Source organism: Hemibagrus wyckioides, linkage group LG24 (genome assembly GCF_019097595.1).
Source record: "Hemibagrus wyckioides isolate EC202008001 linkage group LG24, SWU_Hwy_1.0, whole genome shotgun sequence".
NCBI classification, from domain to species: domain Eukaryota; kingdom Metazoa; phylum Chordata; class Actinopteri; order Siluriformes; family Bagridae; genus Hemibagrus; species Hemibagrus wyckioides.
This window is the reverse complement of record NC_080733.1, coordinates 5,539,665-5,561,226: the sequence shown is the minus strand read 5'-3', so window position 1 is coordinate 5,561,226 and position 21,562 is coordinate 5,539,665. Positions and strand designations below refer to the sequence as shown.

Here is a 21,562-nt window from a genome sequence, read left to right as displayed (position 1 = left end):
TTTTTACCTCTGCACTTTTTATATATTGTTTATATTTGCTGTAGTTTGCCTGAACTTCACTTCAAGCATTTCATTGTCGCAACTGTCCCTGGCATCTGTAAATAAAACAAATAAACTATACAATGATATGCCTCTAACTGTGAGACATTCGTAGAGGGAAAGAACCACATACAGGTGTGATGGTCAGGTGTCCACAAACCTTTGGTCATTCACCGATCAGGCATAATATTATCACCACCTACCTAATCTTGTGTTGGTCCCCCTTTTGCTGCCAAAACAGCCCTGGCCCGTCCTGCACTGTGTATTCTGACACCTTTCTATCAGAACCAGCATTAACTTCTTCAGCAATTTGAGCAACAGTAGCTCGTCTGTTGGCTCGAATCACACGGTCCAGCCTTCGCTCCTCACATCATCAAACCTTAGCCACCCATGACCCTGTCACCGGTTCACCACTGTTCCTTCCTTGGACCACTTTTGATAGATACTGACCACTGCAGACCGGGAACACCCCACAAGAGCTGCAGTTTTGGAGATGCCCTGATCCAGTCGACTAGCCATCACAATTTGGCCCTTTGTCAAACTCGCTCAAATCCTTACACTTGCCCATTTTTCCTGCTTCTAACACATCAACTTTGAGGACAAAATGTTGACTTGCTGCCTAATATATCCCACCCACTAACAGGTGCCATGATGAGGAGGTCATCAGTCTTATTCACGTCACCTGGCACTGCTCATAATGTTATGCCTGATCTGTGTATAGCATATGAGCATTATAGTGGTGTGTACACGCAAACATATTAATGAATTTTACATTAAAGTGAATTGGACAGAATGTTCTCTGGAATGTAAAGGTATTTGGAATATATGACATATATGAAATAAAACGAGTGTGATTTTTTCTGTATATTGTATAAAGAGAGCAATGTTTTGTGTGAATGGGATTCAGCTAGTGAAACTGAGGCCATTGTTTGAGTACAATATGCAGAATGGGGAAAGTGGAACATGATATGGGAGTATTTTCTCATGTAAAACAGTTGAATGTGTGTGTGTGTGTTTACAATGAAGGACAAAATAGAAATACAACAACACTGTGTGGAGCAGTCGGTCTCGTTAGATGGCAGCAGTTTCCAGCAGTCGGCTGAGGGGAAATCTGCGCCATCAAAATATACCTTGGTAGTTAGAGTTGAATTAAAGTTTACTTCTAAATAAACTTAGTCAGCTGCTATATTGAGCATGTTGTGTATCTGTAAACGGTTATAATGTATGAATATTCACACGACTTATCGTACATAGGATTTACACTGGAATATTGAGTAACCGAGGTTTGGTCACACCCTTGCATTCTCTGGAAGCCGATCTATTAGTGGCTCCGCCATATTGGATGGAGTGGGTCGGTCTCTCTCTCTCTCTCTCTCTCTCTCTCTCTCACACACACTCTCTCTCTCTCTCTCTCTCTCTCTCTCTCTCTCACACACACACACACACTGCTAATACACAGAGCTTTACTACTGGCTAAGCTAGACCACACGGCGACGTGTAGCCCCCTGTCTCTGCTCTCCACATAAACACTAACAGAGACTGGGCAAGCTACTTTCACAAACTTCAGTACATCTTAACAAGCACTTAAACCTTCTATATTTCTCCCTCCTGATATGTATGCCGGGTATTATTCCCGGGAGAATACTGAAACAACAGCACCGGAGGATTGGTAAGTTATTGTTTTTCTAGCTGCTTCTCTCTCTCTGTGTGTGTGTGTGTGTGTGTGTGTGTGTGCGCGCGCGCGTGCAATCTTGACTCCCAGTTTTCTTTTTGGTGATATCTCCACAAAGCACCAAGCAACCTTCTGTACGAAGTTAATAAGTTAGAGAACTAGTTATCGTGAGTTGTTCGGTTGAAATCGAGCAGCTTGGATACTGTTTAGCGATTTAGTATTGAGCAACACCTTTAAGACAACCAGTTGTCCAAGATTAGCATTAGATAGCTAACAGTGTTAGCCAACTAACTAGTACAATAGCCTGTTATAAACCCTTTATTAATGCCCTGAACGACCTCCTTATTAACAATTCCAGTGCCATTTATCGCCTTTTCGCCAAAGTTCTCAAGTACACGCCTAAGCCACATTAATCACAAGATCTAATGTTAGCAACAAGCTAACAGGATGAGAACTTTTCTTGTATTATATCTCTTTGCTATCTACCCCCCTCCTAGCTAAATGGCTACATGTTTACTCTACCAACTTAAGGGACGTTGAAGTGTAACAGCATTTTTTAACACATTTAAACATAATACCTAAAAGTTTGTCGCGAGTTTTAGTTCTGTTTCAGTGTAACGTTTGTTATTTTTTTTTCCGTATCAATAACAGCTCCGTGTTAAGATTAAGCTAGCTGGCTAACACCGATGGCTAACTCAAGTGTGCTAATATCCTAGCTAGCAAGCTGGCTTTGTGTAATAGTGTTAATAGCTTAGTTACAACAGATGATTGTGTCGTATGGACAATTCTAACTTCTTTTGAAAATCCGAAGTGATTTTTATTTCATAATTTTCCTTATTTGTGTTTTGCCTTGTCGGCTTTGTACGTTAAAGCTAGTCAGATACTATTAGCAACAAGCTTATTTGAGTTTATTGTCCCGTGTTTATTAGAACAGGCTGTTTTGTTGACCTGAGCTAATAATCTAGAGATAAATGATCAGCTTTATTAGCTCTGTGTGGTTTTCCTTGTGCGTGATATGAGTACACAAAACTAAAACTAAACTGCATAAAAGGTCCTGAATGGACATGTTTAGTGCTTGCAGGTGAGTAAAGTGACTCGGTCACAGCGTGGGTGGTCCTTTAAACTTAGTCTGGATAAACTAAACAGCACAGAATTGTACTTTGTAAGAGAAATGCGGTTATTCGGTGGCTTTTTGCTCTGGGTCAAAGACTGGGACACACCCGTATCTCTCCCCTATCCATGGTGGTGTGTAGGAGGGGTGGTACGGTTTGAAAATCCCACGGTATGATAACCGAGTCGCAAATATCGCGGTATCGCGACTTAAACTTAATCACCACTTAAAACCGCGGTTAAAATTAAACAAATGGCTTCCCTGTTTTCTTGCGTTGGAAGCTGTATTTGAGAATAACTCTTTCTTTAAACATTTTCACAATAGTCCAGCTCTATCAGGATGGGTTTCCTTTTACACAAGGACCTGGGGTAATTTCCTATATTACAGGAGCTCCTCAGTGGTGTTTTTCTTCATCCTCCTCCTTGAAAATTACAAGCAGAATTACCTTCACCAAACTCAGCAGTTGATTAAAAACCTTAATCAGCTGATCAAGATTTCATATCAATGACTTTTCCCTAGATATTAAACACTTCCCTGATCCCAAAAACGCTTATCTTACACATATGAATTATGAATTGGGTTTTCAAGAAATGTTGATGGAACCCTGGTTTGTGCCAAACTGAGATAAAAGCCTGTGTCCTTTCCTTTCTCGACTTCAGTGCCTCTTCAACAACTTGGTGAACTTGGTGAACAGAGCTCAAGATCTATCTATCTATCTATCTATCTATCTATCTATCTATCTATCTATCTATCTATCTATCTATCTGTCTGTCTGTCTGTCTGTCTGTCTGTCTGTCTGTCTGAGGAAATGTGTTAAAAAAAAATCATTTTGTAAGAAACTAATCCAGTCTGAATGCGGCTGTTTTCAGTTCAGAGAAGAAAGGCTGAGTACAAAAAAAAGGATGCCATTTTGTTCTGTGCATTTCTTATCTATTGTGTCTAACTTTTTTTTTTTTACACAGATGTAGGGTTTTCTTAGTGCAGCCGCATCCCCTGTACAGTGAACCGGAGGTTGCTGTAGTATGGTTTAGGCGTCCTGAGGTTTGCAGAATGTTTGAGGATTTGAAGCCAGTTACAAACAGCATGATAACCACTGGAGCAAATGAAGCTGGATTGGGTATTTAGAGAAAAATAAAATAAAAGATCATAAACAGCGACATATTTTAATCTCTAATTTTGGAAGGTAAACATCTGATCATCCACCATGACTAATGGTGCCACTGTAACAATCTTAATGGTGTGATTATTGCTTGTTGGACGTGTTTGTTTCCCACGGTGTCATCCTCTAAGCACCCATATCATTTTACGTGACATAGGAGGAAAAAAACAGTTGGACAAGCTATGCAGTTTCTGAACCTGTTATGTACGTCGAACACGGATAGATCTGCTCTGAAACTGACAATAAGATGCACCATGAAGGTAGTTCTGCTCACAAATGGCAACCAGCTGTTAAAACATCTGCATTAGGTGCAGTTAAGTTTACACTAAAGTGATATAACTGGCTGAGTTAGAAAGAATGGCAACGTGCACTGAAACACACACACACACACACCCAGCTGTCTCTCCTTGACGCTCATGTGTTTTCTCTTACTTGTGCTGCGCTGTTGTGGTTTAGACTGCATTCTGGACTTGCAGACACACCCACTGCTAATATCATTGTTTAGGCAAATGCCTCACGAACCGAGTTTGCCTTTAACATTCGCCACTGTTAAATTGCGGCGCAGTTAGCTTTTCAGACAAAACCCTCGTTTTGTTCTCGTACCCTTCCGCTGCTTTTTTGGTAATGCGGTCATGAAGACGTGTCGGCACTTGTCGCAGACATTTTTTTGTTCATCAAGGTTGGATTGCATCAGGGTTCTTTGTCCTTCACACCTGTGCTGTATTTCTCACGTGTATGTCCATTCAGATATGTTATTAGCACTCACTATGACTCCTTCTGTTCAGGCTCTATTATGCATGATGCAGGCTCTATTATGCATGATAACTAAGGCTGCTTCTTGTCCTCGCTGCAGTGACAGACGACGACAAGTAGCAGCCTTGGTTACTTGTGTTTGATTTGTTTAACATAGAGTGAGTGATGATCTCACTTTATCATTCAGGACTCTTGATAATTCCGATAACTGAATTGAATTTTCTGCAGCGTTTGCTTGTTTTGTGCTTTCCATTCTGTCAGGCTTTCCAACCCCAAATAGTCAAGTTTGAAGTGAAACCTTTTGAACAGCTTTGTGATCTGTGAGGGAGATATAAACAGGTGTCGTTTTATTTCCGGGTTCTCAGAATGACAGCTCGATTGTTTTTGTTCTCTCTCCTGTTCCTTCGCTCTCATTCCTTCCCCAGATGGACCACTTTGAAGGTTATCTCTTCAACTCCTGCTTAATATCAGCCGGCAGCGTGACTAAACCCATGGCCTGGAATTGAAAACTGGTCTTAGGTCGGGTTGAAACCCTGTCAGAATTGAATTTAGTGTACATTACTCCCACTCCCTGCCCTGAGCTACATAATAAGCTTATCGTAGCTAAAATGTTTAATCAGTAGCAGCTAGGTGGGAACTAGGACCGTGTGATATGGATAAAAATAGCAGATCGCAATTGTGCTGCTAAACATCAAGATAGCGCTATGGTGAACGGCCAAGTCGGGACGCCTCAAGGTTAAACTTTGCCCTGCTCGATTTGAGTGTTTTTGTTTTTGGATCTGAACATGCAAAGAACTCGTAGAGCACGATTTATTGAAACTCTTCATTTGTGTAAAGCAGACTTCTGTAATATCTATCGAACTAACGTATGTGAACTTCCTGGGTTTATTTAATCTCTGCATGTGTGTGGAATGAATACTTTACTCATAATCTTTAGTTGGTCTAATGTAACACCTCTGTAGGCATCAACTAGTTACCTGTAATCCTATAATTAGCTCCTTCTCTCTTTAAGAAGTACTGATAGTCTTTTAAGAATCCTCTTACAAGCCTAGATGATCAGATCTGCTTTACTTCTGCGAAATCAGAGATTTACCAGCAACCATTAAATGTAATCATTATGACTCAGCACTTTTGTCTTTCCATTCTTTTCGGTTAAAATAGATCATCTGTGACAGTGTTTACTTTGTTTAGCTGTCATGTCATATCGATCTCATTGTCCTCCCGGGAAAGGTTTTTGTCGCCTCCGAGACTAGTCGCACCGCGCATCCTCGCTTCTTTTACTCCCTGAATTTGTTCTGCCTGGTGCTTGGCTCGGTTTCAGCACCAGCTACTGAGCTGCCTAGTTATTGGCAAGACTGAGACCTGAGCTGTTCTTTAGTATGGAAGAAGCCACTGTGCGTCCTACACCCTCACACAAACTGCGCCTGTGTGCTCGCTTCCTGAGCCCCCCGGTCAGAGCGAGGGCTTCTGCATCTGCATCAGTCACCCCTCTCTTCATCCTGTGTGCCGGGACTGAATCGGTGATTAAAGCAGCAGATGTTTCATTAGGGCCTGTCTTTATTCATGTATATGCAGACTCAGGGATGTCAGGAGGGAGGTGGGTGGAGGGAATCGATGCCGAGCTCGAGCTGGATGGATGCTTGGCAGGAGTCACATTTCACTGATTTTTTTTTTTTTTTGTGAATTTACAAGACATGCCACGCATGCCGAGTTCGGCTCGTGGTTCTCAGATTAGCTCACTGTGGCAGCGATTGATCGAATTGTGTTATTGTAAGGAGGGAAGATGCAAAGTAGTTCAATTAGTTAACAGATCGATCAGGAAAATGAAATAAAAAAAAAGGGACCGGACATGTGCTTTTAAAGAAACACATCAGAAATGAATGACATTATTTTGTAATGTTGCTCTGTTTTAGAGATTTAATAGCTATATTTTATGAAACCAGTAGTGGTCAGTCCTATTGGCTGTTTATTTCTTTCAGAAATGGAAAGAACAGTGTGATGCAATTAGTTTTGGGAAATTAGACATTTCCTCACATGCTAACAGTGTAGTATTACTGTAAGATGTGTAACATGAACTGCGTCATGCATTAATCCACTCTGTGTTTTCGTCTCAGTAGCATGACCCGTGTGTGTGTGTGTGTGTGTGTGTGTGTGTGTGGGGTTATATTTCACTACCTGGATAGGAGCCTACTACACATTCTGTTTAGAAAGTGCACAGCTGTGACCTATTTCTCTTTATCCGACATGGGGTAATTTTTAAAAGTGAGGAAATGCTGGTGTTGTCAGGAAATGTACTCGCGAGACTTGGCCACATGTCTGTTCTTAAAACACAAGGCATGACACAAAGATTTTTTGACCTATGATTACATTTTTTGCATTATAAATAAAGATCAAGCGTGCAGTAACATCACGGAAAAACTCTAATACATTTCTGATCGGTTCAGCTGTGGAGGATTTAATTTGTTTGTACTGTAAGTTTATAAGAGAGGATTGTTTAGACTGTACTTACCTTCTCGGTTTTGTGTTCCAGGTAATGGAGGAATTCGCCATGCTCTCTCCCTGCTCTGTGTGGAAATGATTTTAACAGACACCGACTAACAGAGAATTGTTGACATACATTTGGACTAGTTAAAAAACCTTTCAGAAATCTAACCCTGACTCTGAGAACTTACAGAAGAGAAGAAACTTTGTTTTTTTTTTTTTTTTATTTAATCCTCAGAATAAAAGGTTTTTTTCAGACCAAATAACAAGGATATTATCACGTAAAAGCACACAATGCCGAGCTCAACCATCCGGAGGCAGATGAAAAATGTGGTCAATAACTATTCAGACGCAGAGAAAAAGGTCAGAGAGGCGACCTCCAACGACCCGTGGGGGCCCTCTAGCTCGCTCATGTCTGAGATCTCTGACCTCACATACAACGTGGTGGCCTTTTCCGAGATTATGAGCATGATCTGGAAGAGGCTGAACGATCACGGCAAGAACTGGCGGCATGTGTACAAAGCACTGACGCTGCTGGACTACCTGATCAAAACCGGCTCGGAGCGTGTGGCCCTGCAGTGCAAAGAGAACATCTTCGCCATCCAGACCCTCAAAGACTTCCAGTATGTTGACCGTGACGGTAAAGACCAGGGCATCAACGTGAGGGAGAAGTCCAAGCAGCTGGTGGTTCTCCTGAAGGATGACGATCGGCTGAAGGGCGAGCGCTCGCAGGCTCTGAAGACCAAAGAGCGCATGGCCCAGGTAGCCACCAGCGTCGGCAGCAGCCACCAGATCGGCTTCGGTCGTGGCTCCAGCCAGCCGAACCTCTCCACCAGCTACTCGGAGGAGTACGGCAGATCTGAGGGCTCACCGGCGTCATATCATGGATGTAAGTTTATTTTAAGTTTACGCTGTGCTGGTTAACCTTATGTAGTATAGCATATACACATAATGTAAACTTAGCGCAGTGTAATGTCTTTGTTTTAAAATTTAATGGTGACTTTACTGTGGTGAAAGGAAGTTGATCTTTCAGAACTGAGGACCAAAAGACAGGAAAGTGATCATTTCCTCCATTTCATGTGCTGTGCTGAATTATATAAGCCTGTTTAACCTTTTTAGGTAAAAATCCTAACCACCTAAGCCCCCCCGCCCCCAAGCCTGTTCCCCTATAAAAAGCCAAATTCTTACTGGTTTCCATTAGATCCTGGGTAAGTGTGCATGCTTGCTCCGGAGTAGCTCAATGTTGGTTAAAGGTTTTTGGTTAGAATCTTGATGGTTCAAGTCCCAGCACCACCACACTGCCCCTGCATAGCTGACCCTGTGCTCAGGCTCGGATCATGTACGTGGGACAAATACAGGCTTTTTAGTCTAATAGCTAAATTATGTTAACTTTGTATGTAACAAAAACTTAGAAATCAAACATACATTGATGGACAATATTCTTTGTTTAACTTTGTAGAAAGTATGGGCAGTGAGAGCATGAGATGGAGGAAGGGGGCGGGGCTTATACGTGATGGCACTTAATGCTCCTGTGAAGTACCTTAACGTTATTTGATGTGTTGACGTAATTTCCACCTAAACAGGAAGTGGGAATGGGGCATCATCATCATCATCAAGTGGCTCTACACCTTTTTTGATAACATGCAGAATAATGATGTTGATTCTTATAGCTCATAGAGAGAAACTGTACATTTCTTATGTGTGCAGCTTTTAAATATGAATTTTGTTGTTGTTTTGGGAAAGATTAAGGCTAGCCTATTCAAAATAAGAGTCACAAACTTCCATTTTGATTTCATGGACACTTTAATAGTGGCTCTCTTTTTATGCAGTGACTGAACGTCGTTGGACTCGAAGCAGTGTAACAGTGTATAGAGATGATTATAATCGTCAAAGTCTATGGTGTAATATCCTTTAGTCTCATAGTACATGATTTATTTTTGGAGCCAAGCTTCAGCACTCGGAGCATTAGACTTTATTAAGTCATTCTTATACAGGACGGTTCTGCTGTGATGTCCCTCTCAGTCCATGTTGATTAAAGTGGAACGACTATTAGCTGATGTAAGATTTATCGTTCTAGCCGTTTTAGGATTCAGTTCATGGCAGAGGCTGTGCAGCTGGACTGCCCTTGCTCATGATTTACTGTCCTTGTCTTCTTCAAGGATCCCTGAAGGCTCCTTTGCTCAATTTGAAAACTAGCATCTTTGCTTTTTGGCCATTATCTGTCATTTCCTTAGATTTGCTTCTGTTCTCTGAGTCTTCTGAACTGTAACATGCCTTGCATTTCACTCTCCATTTGCCTCACGCTGGTTACAGGAAGCCAGCATTCCCAAATTCCCCAAGGTCCAGTGCACTGCTCTGTGATCTTCTACAGAGGGGAAGAAGAAGGATGTCTCTCTCTCTCTCTCTCTCTCTCTTCCCCCTCCCACACATTACTAAATCATTTTTTAACTTAACACTCAGATATCACACATTTACTAGTTTACTGATAAGGCGATAGGCGTGTGTGTATCAAGTCTGAGGTGTTGGGCCATGGAGAGTCAGTTCTGCGTTGCTAGTATAGCATTTGACTCAATTTCTTTTTGGTGGGAGTGACCGGGTGTGTTCGTGTTTAGTGTCTTTCAACTGATGTGGTTTTCTCGAACGTGAAATATTGAAAAGAAGAACAAGCAGCTGAGTCATTAAAATAAAGAAGGGGGAGAGGGAGGGGATAAACCTCTACAAGAAAAGCAGGACTGTTAACAGCGGAATGGTTTGCATTCCAGTGGAAATTTCCGGGAATTGTCCTTCCAGAATTTGTGAATGGGCTTTCTGTTAAGTGTAAACCACACTTCGGCAGGTTGTTTTTGATTAGAGCGTTTCGCTGCACAAGATACGGAAAAAACAGGCAGCTGGAGATAATTCAAGGTTTGAGCAAATAACATTTAGAATAATTCGACGCTGCATAGTAGATGAGATGAATTGTTGAAGGAAATATCTAGCTTGATTGCAGTCTGAAGTGTTGGTTTACTGATATTGACCATGTATGTGATCTGAAATGCGGTCAAGCATTTCCTGTGTTCTGGGATGAGCAGTGCACTTAACCACACACATTTATATATATCAGTAGATCAGATTTAGCAGTTATTTTTATTGGTTTTGTTTCTATTCCCTGTTTTATTCTGTAAGTTAACCCTTTAAACTCGGGAATTCCTGGATCACTCCTGTAACCTGTGTATTAGTTTCACTGTAGTCGCCGAAGGTATTTAATAGGCTTGAAGATATAGAACAGGATAACCCGGGGAGTTTTCAGTTCAAATTGCCACACAGGTTTGTTTCGATCTTCTAATGTATTAGATTTCAGATCTCAGGTTGTGGTGTGTATATATTACCCTAGTGGAACTGCTGATGGAAATGTTTAGAACAATTTCCATCTGTCACGTTGTTGACTTCCAGGCAAGACTTTTATTTTATTTTATTTTATTTTTTTTTGTTTAAAAAATCAAAAAAATCATGTGGTTTTCTCTCTGTGCTCATTCCATTTAGTTTTAGTGTAAGTACAGAAGTCATTTCATTATGAATCAGTGTACTGTCATGTTAATCATACTGATTCATATCACAGCTCACAAACATGACCCAGGAGCAGCTCTTCCTCGCCCCCCCCTCCCCCCAACACTGGAAAGCACCATTTTCACCAAATGAGAATGTCTGTGCGTTGGCAGAGCACTTTGGTGCGTTGGTAGGTTCCACACTCCCACTATCACGATGTGTCAGCCTTTATGCTTAAGACCCACTTTATTCTCAGCAGACTTCTGGCTCATTCGGAAAAGTCTCTCCAAGAAACCGAGGCGTCCGAATGGCCTGTCCGCCTCCGCTGTGATTAATTAGCGCACGGAAACCGGCGGTCGGTCCGATAACATCTTCCTACGGCGATGAACAAGACCGAAAGCTCAGGGCTTTCCGAGGTACATTTCAGTCAGCTCTCAGATGCAGATGCGAAGCAGTACAACGAGCGAGTTCTGTCAGTGGAGGAGATCTTTATTGATCCTCTTCTGCTTATGGAGGTGCCAGGCTGCTCAGCTGACTGAGTCATATTTACATCCTTCCCCCATTAGGACCGGCACAGGAAGAAGCTTATGATGTAATATGGGATGTAGCAATGATCCACACCCATGTTTCCTCATTAGCCTCACCTCCATTCCAATACCCACGTCCGTGTAACCGTAAAACGAGTAACTGTGTCCAGCTGTCTATTCACACAGCTTTGATAATAGAAATTTGTGTAACGGTTGTTAAAGAACGTAACCATATAGACTGAATAATCCAATTGCTGTATAAATAAATTAAGAAACATTCCTCAGAATATGATGTAGTAATATAGTAAATACTCACTTGTACTAAAGGGATAAAATTGTCTAATAAACAGATATTTAACACAGAATGTGCTGAATATTGAATCCCATGGACAGCGTGCTTGTCCAGGCCAATGTTTCTGTTCCTGAAAACTTAATTAAATAGGATAAAATACAAAAAACAATACTATCTTACGGCCGGCCTGTGATATATAGGGTTATATTAAGTGAAAGATTATAATAATTCCCAGAGAAAGGATGCCTACGTAACCATATGAATGACCTCAGAAGTCTCTGTTAGTTGAAGGGAAAAACCATGGATATCCCCATGTTTGTGTTTTGTTAGCAACAAGGTATCAAGCTAACTGTGATGAGTGACATATACTCGTGCATGCTTATACCTGTTTAATGGTAACTGCTAATTTATTTACCGCTTCTCCTTTGAGCAGCCGTGTGATTTAGATGTCACTTTGGTAGGACGACTGTTTGGATAAACGAATCGCATAATCTGTCGATGAAATCAGTAACCTGAACTCAACAGACCTCATTTTTACATATTTTACTATTTTTACTGAAGTTTAAAAAGCTGTTTCACTTTCCTTTTAAACGTCTGTGCGTCATTGATGTGCTTCACTTTACCGATACTGCATCAGGCTTGTGCTTTTTTGAGTGAAAAACCTTTAACATCTCACTCGTTCCTCTCCAGTTCCTAGGCGTGTGCAGCGGTTCTCATGGGAAATGTGGTTGGTTAGTGAAACTCGCATTCTGCTGCACCGATATTAGCTAATAGCCTTCTCTCGTTTTAATCCCCCGTTCAACAAAGCATTTCAGAATGCGTTAGGCAAGAAAGTAGAAAGGACAGTGTGTTGAATTTGAACGGCCCAAACTTATGATAAAAGTTTTTCGTGATAAAAATCCGGATCGGGTGATTGTCCTGGATTATTAGGAAGTAAATGGATCAGGAGGACTGATGGTCAGAGGCTTTATGGATTGGAGACTTGCTTCCTATCGATCACTGCCACTTTACTGTCAGACAGCCTGGAATAATGAGAGCGCTTTAAAAGGTTGGAGCCGTACCCACAAATATTTACCTCTGTTCTGCATTGCCCTGAAATGCTGCTATTAATAATCCCAGTCATTTCTATTACGTTAGGGGCAAAATCACTCGCATCAGACCACAGGTCTGTGAGCACACCTTGGCCAGACCTGGTCCTCTCATTTGTTATAAGCTTGTTTATCCAAAATCTAATCTTGGAATCATTAAAACTTCCACGATGTGAAAAAGGGAAGTTCTACTAGGACTAGAACACAGCCCTCAGTCTACAGACTACATTAGTTTGTCCTTAGCACCACTATCAGCTCATTCTGGTGCATTATTTGTTTGCCAGACTGATTATTGCATGCTAACAAGCCCTAAAAAATGTGTGATGGTTTTTTTACTGTGATTACCAACTCAGTCTTTTTAGGGAAGAGGGTATCAGTGTGGCACATTTCCACTTGGCAATATTTACCCACTCTTACTCGCAGACACTTTCTGCATCTCCTGTGCACAGCCCACTTCAGGTCAGCCTGCAGGTTTTGAGAAGGATTCAGGTCTGAGTTCTGGCTAGGTCATTCAAAAACTCATCATTTTGGTTAAGCGAATGGAAACCTTTCTTGATTTGGACGTACACTTTAGGTCACTGACCTGTGAAATTCCTTTTCATCTTCAGCTGACCTCAACATGGTATTTTTTCATAGTATTTGTAGCTGTGTATAATTCCGTCTACCTTGATAAATGCCCCAGTTCTGCTTGAAGAAAAGCAGCCCTAAAGCACCATGCCGCCACCACCATGCTGCACCATGCACTCCGGTGATCTTTTAGTGATTTGACCAAACATACCTTTAAAAATGTCAGGAGTTATTATACTAATTGGAATTGGTTTTATTAGACACAGTCAGTTGAGCTTGGATGCTTTTGTCTAGCCATCCTACATCCCCATTCTCGTGATGCTCAGTTAGTTGATGATGGCCTTTACGGTGTTTTGGAAATTCTTTTTTACCCTTATCGTCATCGATAACTTTCAGAAAGTAAGATTGCATGCATGCTTTGTAAGCTATTTGTGGACCATGGCTTCAGCAAAATCAAACAGAAACAGCTGATCTTGTTTTGATGTTAATCAGAGCTGTACTTTTGTATTATGTGGTTGCGTCTTTCTGAGCGCTGCCACATCCTCATTTGCACATTTACAAAACCCCTAAAACGTTTGAGTGAATTTCTATACATTGAAAATTCACAGTGAGGGTGGAAAAAAGTTCTGACATGATTTATGTTGCCTACATTCTTGCTGCCGTTTTAACACGGATGCATAGAATTTTTTTAAAAAATTCATTGTCTTTTTTCTTTCTTTCTTTCCTTTAGCCACATCCCCTAATGCGTCATCGGAGCTAGAGCAGGCCCGACCGCAGACCAGCGGGGAGGAGGAGTTACAGCTGCAGCTCGCACTGGCCATGAGCAGAGAGGCAGCAGAACAGGTGTGGTATATAGTCACATCACTTACCTCACTACACGTACACTACAGCAATCCTCAGATATTTCTCTCTCATTATTCTGATTTCCATTCAATAATAACACTCGTCACTCGAGCGCTCTTTATAAACAAAAGCTTTAGTGCAGGGTGGCTCCAGGTCAGTAATGAGTTTAAAATAAATTTTTGTACAATTATAGAACAGGAGCGTCTTAATAGTAGTAGTAACTTTTAGGCTAGCCTTGTTGTAAATATGTATTTAAGCCTGTTTGACATTTAACAGCATGTCACTGGGTTATACAGAGACTTGCACGAGGCAGAGGCATGTGTTACACTGAGGCTGAAGGAAAGTAATCATTCTTGACGCAAAGCAAAAATCAAGTGCATGTTAAAACATGTAGAAAGCTCACAGCGTACTATAACAAACATTTGTTAATATTTTTCAAGCACTGATGCTTTTTTTCCCTAGAGCTATTGTCAGAATCTGGGCTTTTATAAAACTGTTCAGGAAATCAACAACACCGTGGCGTAAAACTGCTTAAAGAACGAAAAGATTTTTCTTTCAAGAGGAGGCCAGATTTGTGTAATTGCTGCGTTTCTGGAGGTTTGTCAGATCTGATATTTCATAGATCAGCTTTTCTGGGAACTGAATCAAGGGTTTTCTCTGGGAACAAACAGTCTTGAAAAGGGATTGGCTAATTTGTGGCTTATTTTTTTGTACTTTTCTGATAGTGTGTTAGTATTTATTCAGCAACGCCTTGGGCAGTTCAGTGGGGATTTTTCTATAAGCACTGACAGGCACAACGTGTGGTACTTGTAGCCTTGCACCAAACAGCAGCAGTCAGATTGCTTTACTGCGGTATACATTTCATTTTGTAAGACTGCCTTGAATGCTTTTGAAAGAAAGAAAAAACCGATGTGACTCAACCTCCCCCACGTGCAAGCTTTCGCCTTCCCCTGATTACAGATTATACAGAAACGCAGAGCTGCCTTTTCTTCCAGCGGTGGACTCGAGCCAGCCCAGAGATATTCAGATAGAGTACAAATTAGAGTGGAGGCAGTGCAACCGCAAACGTAATCGCTGTTCCAAATCCCAAGTTATGAAAGTGATAAAGTGAGTCCGATAGATTGGATGGGAAGTGTAATGTTTCCTCTAACCCTGGAAGCGCTGTTAGGTTTGTCCGTAGTTAGTGCTCTAAGAGCAGTGTACAGGAAGTGTGTCTGCGCTCGGACATCTGGGATGAATTTCCACATGAAAATACGAGACAGGCCCCGCTGGTGGCTCAAGCTGAGGAGGGGCTCCTCGGAGCAGGATGTGTGCTGTAGGAGGTTCCTGCTGTCGGGACAGCGCTTTACTCCGAACCTCAGCCTCCGCCTCCGCCTGGCAGTACACACACACACTCTGCCCTTTTCCCCTGCAGACCCAGCATTTGCACATCCTACCCATCTCCTTTCAGTGCTCATCTATAACAATTTACATGTATGAATTATGAATGCCCTTGTGTTTTTTTCTCCCTTTTAAGACTCCTTTATACTAAGTGACTCAAGCTGTCACGTGGGTGAACTGGCTCCTCTGATGTAGTTCCCCATGTTCATCTAGGAATAGAACTGGCAGCTGCCTGGGTCACGAATTTCACTTCCCAAATGTTTTTTTTTTTTTAAACCAAATTTGCAGCTGCCAGGTTAAGATAAAAAAACAAAAATTCCAGCTTATCTCCTGTTACTCCTCAGGCCTTCATTTGCTTCTTAATACTGGAGTTCAGGTGGGGGTTGGGGTGGTTAGCTGGGTGTGCCCCATCATCTGACTGTCAGCCTCGAGTGCAATACAAATGAAAATGAGTCATGTATTATTCAGGAGTGCTTATGTCATGTTTTGGTGCGTGTACAGTGCCGAACGAATTGCTAAAGTGTTGTATATAACACAATGTATGAAATCTTGTGATGTGTGTGTGTTTAGGAGGAGAGGATGCGCCGCGGGGACGACTTGCGGCTCCAGATGGCTCTGGAGGAGAGCCGTAAAGACTCGGTGAAAATGCCCAAAAAGAAGAAAGAGGTAGGTGCAGTGTTCCTGGATTCACTGAGTGGTTGATGACTCATGAGGCAGTCACTCTCGTATGCAGCTAATGCATTTCCGCCCATCATGTCCCGATATCACATTATCTCCCCTACTCTTTCTGACAATAGGTTTAGCGTAACTATAAACGCTTTTTGCTTATTATTTCAATTAATGCTTGTCTCTCCTCCTGTGTTTCTTTTTTGCGGACTCGCCCAATGTCCTGTGAGTATCTGTACAGAAAGCCCAGTAGTGTAGCGAACGTTTTAAGCTCCTTTATCGTAGCAGAACACTGATGTATGGTCTAACTGTGCCTACGTGTGTGTCAGCCTCAGTCGTCCTTGATGGATCTGATGGATGCGGTCCCTGGAGGTCCTGCTGACCCTTGGGGGACAGGAGGTGCAGCAGCAGCAGCAGCAGCAGCAGCATCAGCCCCCGCCTCAGACCCCTGGCAAAGCTATGGTAAACCTGGTGTGTATTTATGAGCGCGCACACACACACACACACACGCGCACATGTTTTGGGTTTTTTTTTAATCATTGTGTTGACCAGATGGTCTTTCTCCAGGCTCACACAGCTCTCCACTATTAGTTTCTATATCTCACTATATCTTTTGCCTAAACTGTTTGTCTCATACTCACTCTCTTTCTCTCACTGCCTCTGTTTTGTGCTCTGTCTTTCTCTGTGACTGTAACCTGTGTGGTGTCTGAGAAATGCAGCCAGGCTGGTAGTAGTACATTCCTCTGTGCTCTAAACAAAGAGGCCCAGTATGCAGATTTGCAGGTGGAGCACCCAGTGTGCCCATCAACAGATCCGTTTCCTCTGCTTTCCATCTCAGCTGCCTTAGACAGAGCATACAGAGTACATAACAGAGCGAACAAACAACATTTGTGGCTGTAAATAATGAAGTAGTGAGTCGTCTGTGTATACATTCTCTACGTGTGTTTGTAGAGACAGAAGTGGATATACCGAAGTATATAGACAAACAGCTGAAACGTAACTTTTAAGTGTTGCTTTAGACTCGGGCAGAGGATTGCGGGTGTGAGATTGTGGAAGATAAATATGGTGATGAAAACTGTAGACACAATTTAAGTGTACAAACATTTAACGTGTCATTAGCTGTGATTAAATTGTCTGAAACAAAATGTATGTGAAAGCTTTAGTACATCCAAGTCTGTTAAAACACAGAATGTTCCAGCAACTCAGCCTTTATTTTACTCTGGGCTGCTAAACTTGCTTGCATCTTAGCAACACGCCCCAAAGCACTCCAGTCCCTGGTTGCCGTTGGAGGAGGCGTTTAGTTGTTCTGCAGTGTCATTGTCCCGTCAGTGCAGTGTTCAGTGTTCCCATCCTTTGTCTCGTCCTGTAAGAGGCTGAATGACATGAATTGTGTATCTGAGAGTGTATCTCTGTGTGTACAGGTAGTGCCACTAAGCCAGCAGCTCCTGTGGATCCCTGGGGTCTGCCAGCCTCTGCAGCATCAGTCTCTCCCGTGAAGAACAGTGACCCCTGGGGGTCAAGCCCTGCTCCTGCAGTGGCTGATCCATGGGGCTCGGGGCCTGCCACTCGTCCCAAAGCCCCTGGACCAGGTATACATACACACACTCTTTCACACATAACTCAGTTTTACCAGAATATGCAACTTTTTCCAGTTTAACGTGTGGTGAAAGTTCTTGCTCTTGACCCAAAGCATATGTTTTCCTTTATTTCCGAACAGGCTCTTTTGATCTCTTCTCCACATCAAATGGTACCTCTAAGGATGACCTAGAGGATTTTGACAGTCTTCGTTCTTCAGTGATGTCAGGTATACCTCTCATCACTTTAATCTGAATACATTTTCTACTGTCGCTCCTTTCTTTTCAACCTCGTAATCTCGACTTCATTCCACGCAGTTTTTAGACGGCAGAGTTCTTTTCAATGACCTTGAAAATTCTCTGACTGAAAATGAATGGTATGCTTTTACAGGTGGTGGTAAAGGAAGCTCATCATTACCTATGTCTGCCAGCCCTGACCTGTTTGACCTGCAGGCAAGTGCGACAACCAGAAAAACTCCTGAGTCGTTCCTGGGTCCTAACGCAGCCCTGGTAAACCTGGACTCTCTGGTCACCAAGCCTGCTCAACCAGCTCCTGTTTCTAATCCTTTTCTCGCTGGAGGTATGTTTTATTCAGATCTGCTGCACCTACTAAGCGTAGTCTAGTTAGGATTTCTGAATCTATTTATGCTACTAAAGACTTTGGGTGTACTATAGTAAATAGGGTAGTTTTCTGTCTTAGGAAGACACTTGTTGTTTCGGTGTGAAATCAGTTTTAGCTCACTGTGTTTCTCTTTCTGATGCCTTCTCCTAGGAGCCACCCCTGCCCCTCCAGCTCAGGTCAACCCGTTCCAGGTGAACCAACCACAGCCACCCACTCTCAACCAAATGAGAGTAAGCCCCATGATGGGCCTCTCAGGCCAGGGCTTTGGCAGCCTGGCACAGAGAAGCAACGAACCCATGCCCTTATCCTCTCTGGCCCCTGCTGGTGCTGTGGGCATGGGTCCTGTGGGTGGCATGACCCCTGTCGCTCCCATGGGCCAAATGATGCCAAGCATGGGCATGCCAGCCTCCATGTCTATGCCACAGCCGCTCATGAGCGGTGTGCTGCCGCCTACAGGCACCGCAACCCAGGCTACTGGCCCCACTAATCCCTTCCTGTTGTGAGGAACAATATAGGCTCTCATTGCCTGTCTCCGTCTCCCGGCTCCTTTCCTATAGTATGGACAGCATACTGTTGTGTTCCCTAAACCAATGTGCTATTTTGAGACTTTCTGGAGTAGCAGTGGTGTTTACAGTTTTTACATTGGCAGGAGATGCCGTCTTTGGCGGTAGGTACCATAGAGTGATTGGTATTTTATTTTTCTAAATTTACTCGAATGGACTGCCAGCGATTGATTACTGTGTCTCTAGGTGTGACTTTCTCACCACTCTTAGTCTACGGTCGCTTTCCGAAAGACAGCCTCGTGTCCGAAGGCGCTCTGATTTTTAAAATTTCCTTTGATTGCTCATTTTCTTAAACAGAGGCTAAAAACTCTGCTTTCTCTTGTTTAATTTTCTAATTTTTAGTATTTTGAAGCTGTATAATTGCAAAAAAAGCTAACCCCTTTTTAATCAAAACAGCCACAAATGTTCTACCTGGTGCATATACACTATGTGTATTTTACAGTACGTTATGAGTAGACACATTTTAGAGGACACTATCAGTTTACATGCTAATAATTTTGATGTTCTGAGCAGGGATTTTGCACACACTCTTTGTTTTTGTTCTTGTTTTGACTGTTGGCTCACCGTTAGTCCTTAGCGCGACTCTGATCAACCTGTTTTGTTTTTCTTTTTTTTTTTTTTGTTTCGGGGGAAATGCTTAGGACGTGCAGAATTTTATCCGCAAAGATCGACCTGTTTCAGTGGTTTTAAACCTGAAGACGCAATGGAGGGGATTTTTAACAACGTGGATTCGACTCCGAAATCGTACCATAACTCCACTTTTATGAACATATCCACACCTCTCTTAATGACACCTTAAAGTTTCCAGAGCTTGTGGACTGCTTTCAGTTCATTCACGGTTCATTACTCACACAGCGCCTCGCCCCCGTCTTCGTGGCGTCTGCTTGACAGAGCTAATTAACGAGTAAATCGATACTAACGATTAGTATTCCGTCAGCTAGCTTTTCAACGACGTCTAAACTAGCTCCAGTGATCTTGTTGCTTGGTGTGTAAAGGTAGTAATGTTTTAGTTAATGATCGGCAGAACAAAGGGAAATGGGAAGTTTCATTTAGTTTTATGTTTTCGTCAGGTCCAACTACATCTACTGTTCCCAGTGTAACTAATCGCTTTTACCAAGTGCAGAGTTTTTATATAGCGTATGTTTAAATAGTAAAATATTTATCAGCGCTTTCCATTACAGCAAGTCCACGGTGTGTATGGAAAACCGACGTAAACACATTTCTTTGGTTGGTGGGGGATTTCTTGAGTAGGCCAGGGTGTGTGTGTGTGTGTGTGTGTGTGTGTGTGTGTGTGTGTATGTGTACGTGTACCACACGTATGGTTTTTTTTCCCCTTTATCTGTTTGTGCTTTTTTTTTGAGCTATGGTGTTAAAATGCATCAGTTGTTGATTACCATTAAAGCATTATTATGTAGCAATGGGACATTGTTTAAAAAGATGAGAACTTCAGCTCTCTAATCCCTTTGTTGATATCAGATTTTTATTTTAGAAAACCTTTAATCATGACTGGGTTCTTTATCAATGCAAGTTAGATTCCTGCTTTTATGTGGATTTTATTTCTCCCAAGAAGGTCAAAGATCCACTACATGTTCCTGCATGCTTCAATTCAACTTGCTAATGAATTGATAAGTCTAAAGGATTTACAGACCGTTAATGTATGTATATATATATATATATATATATATATATATATATATATATATATATATATATATATATATATATATACAGTACAATAAAAATTTTTATGCTTGTAAAAGCGTAACATTTTTTATTCTACCCAAACGTAGTTACCAAAGTTATAGAGCTTTTGCTGTTTTACAGAGTGGACAGTGTAGTTTTATAACACATACCTTTTTTTTTATTTTAATTTTAACTATTTTTGGCCCGAGTATCAGTGTTCTGGAATCGAGTCGTCTCTCCGATATAGAAATGTGCCGTCTTGAACCGTCCTCTTCATTTGTGACCTCTTCCGGGAGATTCTGTGGTAGTACTGCCCCGAGCGCAGCCGTGTATTACATCCTTGGGTGTGTTCATTCTCATAAAATCCACATCCATCCTCAGGCAATCAAGGGGAAGACAGCTTTAAAACCTACGCATTGTTTCCCGCATTGGACGCAACAGTCGGTGCAGGTGCTTGGTCCTGTGATATCAGACTTCTTGCTGATGAACATCAGATTAAATTACACGATTGGTTGTGGAAAATAAAATCAATTCTGTTTAGTTATGCAAACTATCATTGCCAGTTATTGCTTTCACTGATACAATATCTAGCTCAGTTTGTCCTGTCTCATTTTGCTGTTACTGACTGTGTATCACTCATGTTTTCCTGTTCCTTTGTACATTATTATGCATTTATTGTGGCGGACTAACCTCATGAACATGCATAAACACCTTTTACTTTCTCATGTTACGTCTGTGTATTTACCAAACTGTCTCATGTTACTGGGAGCAGGCTGCTTTTTTATGAATGTGCTCAACCTGTTGGCATTATAACTGTATAATATAATTTATCATTTGTTCTATTGTAACATATTGTTCTGTATCTTATTTCTGTGTAATGCTTTTGTAGGAAAGTCACATGAAATTTTAAATGCCATCTAAATCGCAGCAAGTGATAAAGGACCTGTAGCTGCAATGATAAAAAAAATAAACTGTATCACTGACATTGGATTAAAGTTGTGTTTGGTTGTGTGTGTG

At 41.9% G+C, this 21,562-nt stretch overlaps 1 protein-coding gene across 2 annotated transcripts; it reads left to right on the top strand.

The window, feature by feature from the left end:
* The first annotated feature begins 1,455 nt into the window (after positions 1–1,455).
* Positions 1,456–21,530, top strand: epn2 (epsin 2). 2 transcript variants are annotated; one of them, XM_058377731.1, is made up of 9 exons: positions 1,456–1,708; positions 7,265–8,104; positions 13,945–14,057; positions 16,008–16,103; positions 16,433–16,565; positions 17,525–17,692; positions 17,821–17,907; positions 18,069–18,257; positions 18,450–21,530. In XM_058377731.1, exons 2-9 carry the CDS (start codon positions 7,510–7,512, stop codon positions 18,800–18,802), a joined length of 1,734 nt encoding a protein of 577 aa, XP_058233714.1. In that variant the 5' UTR covers positions 1,456–1,708; positions 7,265–7,509; the 3' UTR covers positions 18,803–21,530. The 2 variants fall into 2 exon arrangements, with proteins under 2 accessions (XP_058233714.1, XP_058233713.1); XM_058377730.1 differs by having other exon boundaries at positions 1,457–1,708; positions 16,433–16,574.
* The last annotated feature ends 32 nt before the right edge of the window (positions 21,531–21,562 follow it).